This window comes from Eublepharis macularius, chromosome 1 (assembly GCF_028583425.1).
Source record: "Eublepharis macularius isolate TG4126 chromosome 1, MPM_Emac_v1.0, whole genome shotgun sequence".
NCBI classification, from domain to species: domain Eukaryota; kingdom Metazoa; phylum Chordata; class Lepidosauria; order Squamata; family Eublepharidae; genus Eublepharis; species Eublepharis macularius.
In genome coordinates, this window is record NC_072790.1 from 169,205,217 (window position 1) to 169,219,415 (window position 14,199).

Here is a 14,199-nt window from a genome sequence, read left to right on the forward strand (position 1 = left end):
TCATCTAAACCACGCACTTCAGGCAAATGGCTACTCCAGAAATGAAATCCGAAGAGCAATCAAACCCAGGATGAATCAAACAACCAAGGAAAAACAGTCACCTACAGGAAAAGTGTTTTTGCCATATATCAAAGGAATTACTGATCAGATGGGAAAGCTTATGGAAAAGCATAACCTTCAAGCAGTATTCAGACCCACCCGAAAAATACAACAGATGCTACGATCAGCAAAAGACAGCAGAGACCCCCTCACCTCTGCAGGAGTATACCGTATACCCTGCAGCTGTGGACAAGTTTACATCGGGACCACAAAGCGTAGCATCCAGACAAGAATAAAAGAACATGAAAGACACTGCAGACTTGGACAGCCTGAAAAATCAGCAGTGGCTGAACATAGCCTAACTCAAACAGGGCACAGTATCTTATTCCAGGACACCAAAATACTGGACAACACTTCCAACTACTTTGTCAGACTGCACAGGGAAGCCATTGAAATTCACAAGCATAAGCAAAACTTCAACAGGAAAGAAGAAACCTTAAGAATGAACAGAGCATGGGCTCCAGTTCTGAAAAACACCAGGCCAACAAAACACTCCACACCCGACAATAGCCCTGCAGAGAAGATTAGCACATCAAGCACCAATCCATATGCAAAAGAACCTCCTCAGGTTACAGTGAAGCCTCCCGCCATTAGCATTCCACACCCTGGGAAACTCTTACAGAATGACTCAGCTCAACCCCACCCCTCCTGAGTAGATACAAATGACCTACATCTTTTCCACACTGTGACACTGAGAGATCTCTGTCTTTTGGTGCTACACCTCTGAAGATGCCAGCCACAGCTGCTGGCGAAACGTCAGGAACTACAATGCCAAGACCACGGCAATACAGCCCGGAAAACCCCCAACAACCAATCACAGTTCTCTTTGTCAGATGCTTATGCTACAGTAAAGTTGGTTAGTCTTAAAGGTGCTACTGGACTCTTGCTTGTATCTATTTACCCTATGGTATTGTTTATGGAAATGTCCTTGATACTGTATTGAAATGTACTTGATACTGATTGTACTAATCTCATACTGTGTAATCCACCTTGAGTCTCAGTGAGAAAGGAGGACTATAAATGATATAAATAAAATGAATAATTAAATAAAATAAACTATAGAATTTATACCTACTACAACACTGATTGCTGCTATGTATATATTCTCTCATGGAAATTACAGGATGGTACTTGTTTTGTATATTAAGTTTGGTATTTCTCTTGACCCATGTGCAGTTTCCCCCCCCCCCCCTGTGGCCAAAGGAAAATTGAACTTCCTTGCTTTTATCTGTCATTTTTGTTACCTTTCATTTCCTGTGTGAGATTCTATAGGAAATTAATTAACCCTAGGAATTTGAAATAGAAATATTTGTTTTATTTTTTATTAAAAATGAAATATTTAATTGAGTCTAAATTCCAAGAATGAAAATACTGGTCATCTTTCTGCTACTCAATAGCTTTGGACAGTTTTAGGATTGATCTCATAGATGCCCAACAAAAAAAAGTCACATGCTAATAATCACCTTTTCATGTAACAGAATGCTGGGGTAATTAGTGAGCAGGGAGAAAGATTTTAGGAAGCAGCAGAAACAGCCAGTTGTTGACACTCGTTATGTTATATTATAACCAACTATCTATTGTTACAAGAGTGTGGGGTTATAAGTTCACCTCTTAACAACAATGTAACTATGTGTTTGAATCATTCACTCCTGTGTACATCTTGTAAATAAAAGTGAGCTTTTTTTTCTGTTTTGACCCTGGCTGGCCTGAAGTTGTTGGCTAAGGAGAAAGACACACATACAAACATAAATCAATTCTAGTCACAACAAATGGGCCTCCTTAACTAAATGCTGGCAATGTACTGAGGAAGTAAACACTTTGTTTCTTTATTCCAATAACCCTATGCAGTAGCCAGGGTTGCCAACCTCTAGGTGGGGCTGGAGATCTCTTGGGAATAAAACTAATCTCCCCACAACAGAGATCAGTTCAGTTCCCCTGCAGAAAATGGCTGCACTGGAGGATGGGCTGTATAGCATTATACCCTGGTGACCTCCAGCCCCTCCCTAAACTCCACCCTTCTCAGGCTCTACCCCTCAAATTTCCAAGTATTTCCCAACCCAGAGCTGGCAACCCTCACAGTAGCTGGGTGAGGGGTAGTGAATATAGGGAATTGGCTGCCTATCTAATGAAGTCCCTGGGAAAAGGAGAGGGGGGACCCTGTGTGGATTTGGGTCAGGGCTCTCTGCCTGATAATTAGGGACAAGATAGTTGAATGGTGACTGCCCTGAATTGCCTGTGAAGCCTCAAATCTGTGCAGGAAGGTGTATGGTAGGTAGCAGTGTGGAAGGGGTTCACATATGGTATGGTGACGACCCTTTCACAGCCTTTCACAGACAATGCTACCCACCCCAAACCTTCCTTCACAAACTTGGGGCCTCCCAGGCAGGTAAAGGCTGGGTCACCACACATCATCTGTCTAGCCTCCACTATAGCAGGCAGAGAGCACTGATCCAAATCCTCACATGATTCCCTCTCTCCTCTTCCAGAGGCTCCACCAGACAAACAGCCAGTTCCAGCCAAGAGTTACTGGGGAAAAGGGAACTCAGACGTTACTGTCCCTCTATATACACACTGGGATTACCATTTCCTTCTCCCACCTAGGGTTCCCTTCCCCCCCGCGGCCACTTACCTGGCCGGCGGGGGAGCGCACTCCCTGGGGTGCCCTCTCCCTGGGTGGCAGGGTGCGCCCTGGGTGCGGGGCACGCTCCTGTGCTGCGAGAGCAGGTGGCAGCGGCAGTGGCAGCAGCAGCAGAGAGAAAGCAGGCAGTGGTTGCAAGAGCACGCTGCTCTCACCGCTGCAACTGTGGCCGCCATGGGCCACTCTTTCACTGCGGCCGGCACCGTCCCTGTGCAGCTGGTGCCAGCAGGGACAAGGGGCATGGTGGTGGCGGCGGCGGCGGCGAGAAAGCAAGCTGCAGTGGCCGTGGCCTGCTCTCTCGCCACCGCTGCAGCTGCTGCCATGCCCCTTGTCCCTGCCGGCACCGGCTACATAGGGGTGTCCGCAGCGAGAGAGAGAGAGAGCAGGCTGTGGCCACCGTAGCTTGCTCTCTCGCTGCAGCTGCCGCTGCCACTGTGTTGCCCAAGCTGGCAGGGACAAGGGGCATGGCAGTGGTGTGGCGGTGGTGGCACCAGCGTGTGTGATGTCATCACAGGGCATCTTTGACCCTGTGTGATGACCTCACTCCTAGAAGTGATGTTATCACGCACACCAGGAGCATGCGCGCATGTTCACAACAGCAAGAGGGCCAAGGAGGTAGGAGCCGGCATCCCAGTCTCCTCCTGGGAGACTTGAGGGACCTGGCAACCCTACTCCCACCACTGCTTACCTAGCTGGGGGCGGGGAGGTGGAGGAACATGCTTCCTGGAACATGCTCCTGTGTGGCACGGGGCACTCCTGTGTACTGCAATGGGCTGATTTGGGCCCCAATGGGCTGAATGGGGCCTGTTGGGGTCCGAAATCGACCTGCTGTGAAGTGCAGGAGCATTCCAGGGCCCTAAATGATAATGTTGTGCTTCCCCAACAGTGCTCCTGTACTCTGCAGTGGGCTGATTCCAGCCCCAAATGGGCACGATTTGGCCCATTGTGGAGTGTGGGAGTGCTGCCAGGAAGGCCCTGGAGAGCTCCTGCGTTTCACAGTGGGCCAGTTTAGGCTCCAAACAGGCTGAAATCAGCCTGCTGCAGAGCGCGGGAGCACTCTCAGGGGCAGCACGATGCCCTACATGATGTCATCACTTCCTGGAAGTGTCATCATCATGCAGTCCAGGAGCATGTGTGCAAACAACATGAAGAATGTTCATGCTGGGTCTCCCACCTCCTGCCTGGAAGGTAAGGAGACCTAGCACAACCCTAATATACACTGCCACCATTTAAACTTTTTAAAAAATGTTTGAACCCTGCCCATGTCTTATTTCAACCTCACCTAACAATTGCAAACCAGCTGGAGTTAAACAAAACAAAAATAAACTTTACAAGATGGATTATAGGACTGAACAGATTTTAAACTAATAAACAAACTGGACTTAAACAGAGAATGTTTCAGTGTAAAGACCAGATTGACAGCCTGCTATCTTTCTGCTGCCTCTCCTCAGCAGAGTCAAAACCTCTCTCCCTCTCTCTCTCTCTTAGGAGCTCCCCAAAGCCTTCTCTCTCTCCAATGGACACATCATTCCTGGTGTGACAAGGAAAGGACGCCCCCACACAGGGCTGATCAAATCAGTTCCCCCCTGCACACACCCCTGCATTCCCCTCTGTCCCCCGGATTGGACTCCAGGGGACCTGGCAACCCAGCTCCCTGCTCAGGAAAAAAGTTTCCTAGTTCAAAGCAGCAACTGTGGATGTCAGTGTCTGTTTGCTGTTTCCCTATCTTGTCCCTTGATTATTTTGGTTGTGTTTTGTTGAAATAGCTTTGCTAAATCCAATTTTTAAAAATGATAAAGCTTCTGTGGTATGTTTGAAATAGTTTTGGAAAAATAAAATACCTACTCAAAGAAGAGTCAGATGATCAGACAAATGGCCACTATTATCCCAATATTACACTCCACACTACAGCTCAGATATTATCAGGAGCTAGGAGGAGCTTAGCTATCACTTCCATTCTGCAGTCATTCTGTTGGCTACCTATTAGCTACCAGGATCAATTCAAGGTATTGGCTGTCACATATAAAGTCCTACACAGCCTTGATCCCTCATATCTATGGAGCTGCTTCTCTCCCTATGTTCCACCATGGCAGCTTTGCTCATCTGAACAGGGGCCGTTTCCACACGGCTCCCCGCTGCTCGTAACAACCCGGAATATCGTGAAAAAAACGCGGAAGGTCGCGTTTTCTCATGCAAGATTTGCGCGACGTCACGTGACTTCTGCAGGTGCCACCTTGCACATGGGAAAAATCAGCAACATCCATTCTCTGTGATGGCCCCCGCCTTATGGAACAGACTACCTGAAGAGGTCAGAAAAGCACCTGCTCTCCTAGCTTTCTGTAAATGATGCAAAATGGAATTATTCAAAAGGACTTTTTACTCAGGAGGTCTGGACTGTAAGGGAGTTGTCTCAAAGAGATGCATATGGGATGGGAACTATAGACTTTACTACAATGTACTGTTGGTTGTTGCGAGTATGATCCTGCTGGATAGTTTCTATGTTGTTTGATATGTCAGTCTAATAATTGCTTATGCTCTGTTTTAACATTTCTTCAACTCTGTATTAGATACTTGCTGGTTTTAAATCTGCAAATTGCATTTATATACAGTATTACATTGTTTATTGAAATGTCTTTGAAACTGAGTGTACTAAATAACACTGTGTAATCTACCTTGAGTCTCAGTGAGAATGGCGGACTATAAATAATGTCAATAAGATAAATATATTGTGCTAATGGTAGGAGAACACTGAATTTGGAAGACTCAAGGCTGTCACCTACTGGTAGTCTTCAGGACAGATGATGCTGAAGTAGAATAAGGCGATTTTTCTTCCAGAAGAGTTGAATGCCATGTCTAATCTAACCAGTTCTGTTTTATAGACAGAGCAATGGAGCTGTGCTTTTCTTTTTCTGTTCTTTCATGGGTGAATGGGCATTTTGAAACAGACTCTTGATCTGTTTTAACTGTGCTGAAAAATTAGAAATTCGGTAGTTATTACATTGGAATAGGACCTGGTTGTAGAGAAGCAAACTTCCTCTTGGTGAAAAGAGGTATGTGCATGGAAATACATACAAATCACCAGTATTGCCACTAGGTGAGGCCTTTTGCACCCTTCGCAGCCCTCCTGCTTCTCTGTCTCATCTACTTTCCTTGGTAACAGTAGTAAAATCTCTTTAGCTTAGCAACTTCTGTTTGATGGGGGGAGGTGCCCAAAACTCCAGCACAATGGACTGCTCATCACGTCACCTACAAACCAACTGTGCAGCACAGTCACTGCTGGGGACAAGGTGGGCAGAGCAGCAGATCCTTAGGAGGCTTCAGAAGCCAACGTTGCCCCAGCCCCACCCAGTGACTGAGTTGCCACCAACTGTAAATACCTGTCTGGTAAGCACAGCTTGTGTTGTTCATAAGCAAACAGGAGAGAGGGAGGGGACAGTGAGAGGAGAGACAAGGAAAGAGAGAGCAAATGAACAGCTAGGAGTCTTCTCCATGAAAAGCCTCCCCTGAAATGCAGGTAACAGAAGAAAGGCCCAGGTCCGGCTCCCCAGGAACAGGTTAGTAGAACTTCTTCTGGATAAAGGTGTAACCAAGAAATAAACAGATGGGCTGGAGATTAATTTTTTAAAGGGTACTTCCTATTGGGTTCATGGCTGGAATGGTGCTCTATAACAGCAGAGTCCTCCCAGTTGTGTGTCTGGGCTTTGGTTTCCCCACAGTGGATGTCACAGCAGGTATGGAGGCATTCAGCTCACATGTCTGGTGGCTGTCTCTTTCTAAAGGCTTTTTGCTTTCAGATGATTAAGTGTCTTCTTTGTGATCCATCTTTTAATTTAGCATTGCATTTTTCCCAGGATATTTAATGGTGCTAGTACCTTCTTTCAATAAACAGACATTGACCAGTTTTATTGCTAGGAAAATCATCTCAAACATGTTGCCTGAATCGATAGAAAAACATTTACTGTTAATATCTGCAGCACTGACCATTTTTCACATGGGAGAGCTGTGATTACATTTACCTCTGTGACTATTAGGTTAATTGATCTCATCACCATTTTAATCATTGCATCAAGCCATTAGCTGGCAGGGCCCAAGCATTGTTTTCTAGAGCCCTGTACAAACATGTAAAATGCACACACACCCCACCAACCCTACAATACATGAACTGTGTTGTCTGTGTTCAGCTGTCTCATGAACTGTGAAAAAAAATGTTTAATTATGAAATTACTGTTATATATTCTACATTTCTGGAAAATGCCCACTTTTGTAACTTTGTCCTACTATTTGCTAACTATATTGTAATTTTTTTAAAAAAAAATATTTTTATTAAGAAAATGGGGATACAGAATAAAGAGGGATGGGGAAAAAAGATTTCATATTATATCACTTTAATACATTGCACTGATCAATCTAATATATTTCTTGTCACCTCAAATGTTCTGCAGATCAGCTATTTGTTTAAAAATTTTCCATTCATTTTAAATAACATCCATAAAAGTCTTCTTCTTAACTAAAAGCTAAGTTTCTTCAGTCTTCTTTTGTATCCAGCTGTAAAATGGGTCCCAAATGTCATTATGTATTGTATTGTCCACATCTTTCAATAAACTCGCCAATTTATCCATTTCAGCTGTCTCAAGAGTTCTTTCGACCAGGTTTTCTTGCGTTGAGATGGCTGTTGTTTTCCAAAGTTTCGCGTATAGTATCCTAGCTGTTGTGATTATATTCAACATCAGATGTTTTTGTTTTTTATTAACTGGAACCAATATGTGGTTTAATAAAAAGAGTTCTGGTTTCAGAGGCAATGAAATCTTAAGTATCTGTTGAGTCATCTTATGAACCATCTTCCAGAACTCTACTGCTTTTTTACATGTCCACCACATATGGTAATATGAACCTGGGGTACTCTCACATTTCCAACACTTTTTTGACATATATAATATATTTGATATATTTAGCTATCTTAATAGGAGTTAAATGCCACCTATAAAACATTTTATAAATATTTTCTTTCACAGAATTTGATTTTGTCATCCTTAAGTTGCCCTTCCACATTTGTGACCACTGCTCTAGATCAATTGTATATCCCACATTCTCTGCCCATTTTATCATCGCGTCTTTAACTTCTCCCCCCTGTAGTTTTTCATTTAGAAGCATACTATATATTTTCTTTATCATTTTAACACTGGAACCACACATTATCATATCAATATTCTCATCCTTTTCATAGAAGCCCATTATCTTTTTTATATCTAGATTCTAGTTGTGCCTGGCCCCACCATCCCAACTCAATGTCTAAATCTGTCATTTCCTTTAAGTCTTTTAATATACCGCCAGGTTTCAACAATACCTTGTAAGTAGGGGGTTTCCCCTCTTTTTTCAGATTAGGTTGTGTAAATGCTTCAACTGGGGAGACCACAAAGGGATTTTCTTGTAAAAGGTGGATCTTATTCTTTCCCAGACCGTCACTAGTGCCTTCCTTATCCAATGGTTTTTAAAGTATTTATGGTATTCCCATTTTTTGTACCAGAGAAAGGCATGCCAGCCCATCAGTAAATCATGTCCTTCCAGGTTTAAGAGTCTTTCATTTCCCAAGGTAATCCATTCTCTCAACCAAGTCAACACACAGGCCTTATAATATAACAACCAGTCCAGTAAGGCACAGCCTGCTTTTTCCTTTGTCTCTTGTAACGCTTTCAGCTTGATTCGTGGTCTTTTATTTTGCCAAATAAAAGAGTGCATAGCCTGGTTAAGTTCTTTTTAAAAGGCTTGGGGTACCCCCACTGGTATATTTTGAAACACGAATAGAACTCTTGGGAGAACATTCATTTTTATCGCTGCGATTCTTCCCAACAATATCTGTAAATCTTTCCATCTTTCCAGATCTTTTTGAATTGCTTTTATTAGTATCAAATAATTATCATCATACAAAGAGCAACATCTATTTGTCATCCAGATTCTTAAGTATTTTATCCTCTTTTCAATTGCAAGTTGTGATTTCTGGGTTAGTTCTTCCATCTGTTGTTTCTGCATGTTTTTTGTAATCAACTTTGTCTTTTGAGTGTTTATATTTAGGCCTGCCAAAGCACCATATTCCTTAATTTCTTGTAAGAGCTTCTGTATAGATGTTAAAGGATCTTCTAAAATGAAGACTAAATCATCTGCAAAGGCTTGTACCTTATATTCTTGCTTCTTGATTTTAACACCTCTGATTTCCTCTGAGTTTCATATCTTATCCATAAATGTCTCCAATATTAGGCTATTTTGTAATTTTTTTGCTGTCTTTTAAAAAAATAGAATGGACCAATGTGGCTGCAAACATTGGTCTAATTAACTTAAAGCTTTGTTTTCCTGGCCCATTTTGTTGCAGTACCATGAACTAGCCACCCAAAGTCAATTTATCTTGCTGAGTTCATATTCAATAGACAAGTTGGCTAAGTGACTTCAGTTTTCTTGCCCCTTTGTAGAATACATGCAAGTGATGCAGCAGAGATCCTAAATCGCTGCCTGACAGCTGTGGTCGAGTGACTGACAGGAAACAAATTGAAACTGAACCCACGCAAGACAGAAATGATGCTGATTGGGAAGGTGGAGATCTTGAAGGACATTGTGCTTCCCACTTTCTATGGGGTTCAGTTGACCATTGCTGAATCAATTAAGTGCCTAGGGGTTATACTAGATCCAGCGTTGCTGCTAGAGAAATAAGTAAATGCTAGAGAAGCCATTCTCCCAACTCAGACTTGCCTGGAAGATGGCCCCCTACCTTAACATGGCTGATCTGGCCACCTGGATTAACACCATGTCAGTATCAAGATTAGACTATTGTAATGCACTCTACATAAGTCTTCCCTCAAAGCCAGTTTAGAGACTCCAGCTGGTGCAGAATGTCACAGCTCAATTATTACCAAGGGCTAGACAGAGCATGCATAATATTCCAATTCTACAGTCACTCCATTTTCTACCCATCAGTTAGTGGGCTCAATTCAAGATTTTGGCTATCACATACAAAACCCTTCATGTCCTTGGCCCCTCACATCTGCAGGACCACCTGTCTCAATATGCCATGCGACTGTAGCTGTATTCATCTGAATAAGGCCTTCTATAGATACAACCCTGTGAATGAGCAAGATCAACAGCTGCCCATACATACTTTTTCTCTGTGGGGTACCTTATGGAATGACCTGCCTGGAGGTCAGGAAAGCTCCCAGTCTCTTGGCTTTCTGCAAACTGTGCAAGACTGAATTATTCAAGAAGGCTTTTATCTCTGGAAATAGGTCTGTCCTATAAGAAATGGATCACACAAACGTCTTTGCAAAAGTTCATGTCAAATTACTTATGTTTTGCTTCTCCTGTTTCATATCTGCAGTGGTCATTTTGTAGAAAAAGAGCTGGAGGAACTCATTAGCATATGCCATGCCCCTTGACAGCACCGGAAGTGTGTTGTTAGCATGACTTATTTGCATATGCCACACCCCCTGACATCACCTATCCTGGCTGTTTTGGACCCAATCCTGGCCATTCTGGGCTGAAATTGGGCCCAAAATGGCGAAAGGGGGCTGAAAATGGGAAAAGGGGGCCCAAAATGGTCAGGATTGGGCCGCTGCTGAGTGGGAGAGTGATCCACCACCTGTCAGAGGCCCGATCTGGGCCGTTTCGGCCCCAGTCCAGGCTGAAATGGGCCCAAAATGGCTGAGAGTCAGGTGGGTGGGGCCACCTGACATGTGACCTCTTTGGGGAACTGTTGAAACTGCGTTCCTGTGTGTTTCCCCTCGAAATGAGCCCTGCATATCTGTATTTAGTTCTATGCTTATTTTCACATTTCTGCAATCTGTACTCCATTGTATTGTTCATTTGGTTTACCAGCTGTTGATTCTATTGACTTACAATCATGTGTAAGCTGCCTTGAGTTTTAGTGAGAAAGGTGTACTACAAATAAATAAATGGTTCTGATAGGTGCTAGTTTGCTGAAACTTCTTTCACCTTCTTCCACAGTCATTGGCTATGTGCAAAGTGTCAGGTACATGCCCGGGCATAGCTGGACCGAATGCCTTATCATCTGGCAGGGGCCTTCCTGCATCCACCTTGCCCCCCCCCTGGCTGGGGCATAGCTGTGCAGGTTGCCCTTGTGCCGGGCAGAGGTCTGAGGTAAACAGCCTTGCCTCGACTCGGCTGTGGCTCTGCTGCTCTGGGCGTCTGGGCATCTGTCACGGGTTCCTGGGGAGCGGCTTTCAAGGTCATAGCTAGCATTGGGTTTGTGGCCAGAAGGGGGGTATACCTCACCCTCACACCCTCTCGTCCACCCCTCCACCTGGTTGGCCTCTTGCCTACTCTCCTTTCTCTACAGAACATCCTCCTTTTCCTCCTCCTGTTCTCTCTCCTTCTTATGCTCACACTGATTCACTCTCCTCCTCTCCACCTACAACCAGTCCTACACAACCCACCACGACCTCTCTACTGAGCCTGCCTTTATAGGGCCTCTTCCAGCTTCCCCCTTCCCAGGCTTCCTCCTATCCCTGGGCAGCTTCCCCACCCTGGGAGGGCTGCTCGTGATGCCCTCCAGCGGAGTATGCTCTCAGGTGTTCCTCCTCTCATCCCAGTCCCTCTCTGCTCTCCTATCTTTTCTGGCAGAGTGGGGCTAGATGCCGCCCAGCTGGGGAAGCTCCCAGGTGTTCCTCCTCTCATTCCAGTTCCTCCCTGCTCTCTCATCCTTTCTTGCAGGATGGGGCTAGCAGGGCCTTTCCAAGTAATGCAGTTTGGCCACCTCCTTCTCTGCTCACGAGGTGCCAGACTGGCCTCCTGGGTTCTGGCCATGCACGCTTGGCCAGCTGCCCAGACTGGCTCCATTTCCCCTTCACTTCCTGCTGGCTGGGGCTGAGCCACCTCCCCCAAGCTCTCTGGGCCTGTGGCCGGGATGCCAGCTTGGGCAACTGTGCTGCTGTCTCCCAGCTGTCTCCTGGCCTCTTCTCCTGGTGAGTCCGGGGGCTGAGCCTCTGACCCTGGACACAAAGAATCCATAGGGCTAGTCATATTTCACTGAAAATAAGTTAATGTACATTGAAATCATTTCCAGTGTAGTCTCTACATTGAAATCATTTTCATCTTGATTTTGTTCAAATGCTTTCTAGTTACTCGATTGTTGCCTGACTACAGAAAAGCCTTGTCTGATTTGAAAAACTGGAGCATAGATTGGTTTCCTTTAGTTTATTTTTGTTCCCATTCTTCTACCTCCTTATGTTTCTGGCTGCCTGATTTATATTTATAGTCACTACCAGACATGGCAGCAGGGAGACTGAGTGATTTAGACACACATATATTTTGGGCCTGCAAATCCTTCCAGGAGCAGCAGCACCACTTGTTCTTGTAGTCTTATGGTGCTTTGGTTTCCCCTTCCCATCAGGTAGGGCAAACGATAAGGAACTCTGGGAGTTGGGACTGGTAGTTCTTGATATGGTAGACCCAGGAGGCAGCACAGTTCAGGCTAGGGTTGCCAGGGCCCCCAGGGCCAAACCAGGGGTGGGGGGCATGGGCCTGGGGGCAGGGACATAGTTACTTCCCAAAGGCTTGCTGAGCATGTATATGCTCCAGCTCACTCCTGTGCTCCCCTGTCACACTGGAAAATGACACCAGCCATTATCTATTCTGCTGATAAAAATGCTAACACAGCAATAAATTTCCCCACTAAATGCAGTGGGAATGAAAAATGATGGCCCACCAAAGTCTCACAGTCACAGCACAGCTTAGGATATCAACTAAGTTTGCAATCAGTCACAGCTCTCCCCTTTATGGAGGTGCCCTGCTGACCAGTTCCATTGACAACAACCCTGTTCTCTGTGTAGAGATGCCCTCCTGAATAATTCTGTTTTACACATTCTGTGGAATGATAGAAGTTTAGGAGCCTTCCAGAGCTTAGGCAGGTCGTTCCACAAAGTGGGAGCCACAACAGAGCATGCAGGTGTGTGGGCAGATGGCATTTTCAGAAGACAGCTCAGAGGAGTGAAGCTGTCACAGCTGGGTGTCCTGTGAGAGGCATTCATTTTGATGTGTGCGCGCTGGCCATGAAGGACTCCATGAGTGGTAACCAGCAGCTTGAACTGAGCTCAGGTATTAATTGGTAACCGGCATAGTGACTGCAGAAGAGGTATAATATGTACATTTTGCCAGGCTCCTAATAGCAATCGAGCTGAGGCGAGAAGATATTTGGTGGTGGATTCTCTTCTGTGAACAGATACCTTGCTCCTGAATTCTGCAGGAACTTATAATTTGGTAATTTATGGTCTTCCTACTTAGACTGTTTTCTTCATTCTTTTTGTTTTAGGACATGAGCTACTAGAGGAGCTGCTGACTTATGATGACCTTTTCCTGGAGTGTTTCAATGCCTTTCTGGCTCTACCTGTGAGAAGAACTCACACATTTGTCTCTTATCTAGTCTCAGACTGGGTCAGAAGAGTAATTGCCAAATTGTGGGCTGTTGTTTTTCTCAGAGAGAGATACTTGGTCATTGTTTATTTATGCATGTGGTTTCATTTGAATGAATACATACTTCAATTTGCCCATTGAGTAGTATTGTGGTTGAGGAGGCAGGTGGTCAGGAGAGGATAAAATCGCATCCAATGACCACAAAGCTTGTTGAAAGGCAACTGGGACAGAGCAGGGGGAACAGGAGGGGTGTGGTGAGAAATGAGAATCAGAGCTGACGTGGGGATCTTGGCTTACGGTGGCAGGGAAATGGTTCTGTGAAAAGGTCAGGGAAGCTCAAGTCACCTGGAAGAAAAGTGTGCTGAAAACTCTTCATGAATGAATGGAAATTCTAGCTTTGTTCAGGGTGGAGAATTGTGAGAAACCTTGGGTGAAATTGAGGCCGTCATAGCATAACAAAAGCTAGGGAAGTTGTAGAGAAAGTTAGTAGGTGTGGCCATGCATGGAAAGATGGGGGCAGGGAGGAGAGAAAAACAGGTTTTTGTTCAAGGGCATTGAGAATTGTAGATTTATTGCATCTGACTAATTACATTTCTAAAAGAGGCTTTTAAAGAATCTTTTTCAATGTTGGTTTGGTAGTAATTCAAGACAAAAATACTTTGAGAGTGGCAGAAGTGATTAGATTGCACTTCTGCTGCTTCAAAACACCCCCATAATTTTCAGTCAGGTAAACTCTGAAAAAAAAATAGTTCTGCAAGGTTTGGTATGTTTTATGATTGAACTGGGAAAAGGCAATTCCCCTTCTGACATGGATTGTGTTAACACTGGGATAGGCACTTGTTGGCCAATGCTGGCAACATCACCAACACCCTGCTTTGTCCCTAGAGCAGTTTTTTAAAAAGTTCTTTTGTCTAGGTGAAACATGAATCTATATGCTTCTGGGGGAAAAATTCAGCCTTCATGCAGCTGGGGAGGAGGAAAACTGAGGGTTAACTCATTTGCCAATCCCACATTCTACTTCAGCATGCCTTATTGAGTTAGACTATTGGTCC

At 44.6% G+C, this 14,199-nt stretch overlaps 1 protein-coding gene across 1 annotated transcript in view; it reads left to right on the forward strand.

Annotated features, from left to right (window-relative positions):
* Nucleotides 1-6,241: 6,241 nt before the first annotated feature.
* The window catches only part of LOC129328693 (uncharacterized), a 64,428-nt gene continuing 56,470 nt past the window's right edge, over nt 6,242-14,199 (forward strand). Inside the window, exons 1-2 of the mRNA XM_054977924.1 lie at nt 6,242-6,291; nt 13,047-13,123. Coding sequence (XP_054833899.1) covers nt 6,246-6,291; nt 13,047-13,123 — 123 coding nt within the window. The 5' untranslated portion in view covers nt 6,242-6,245. The remainder of the gene's footprint in view (nt 6,292-13,046; nt 13,124-14,199) is intronic.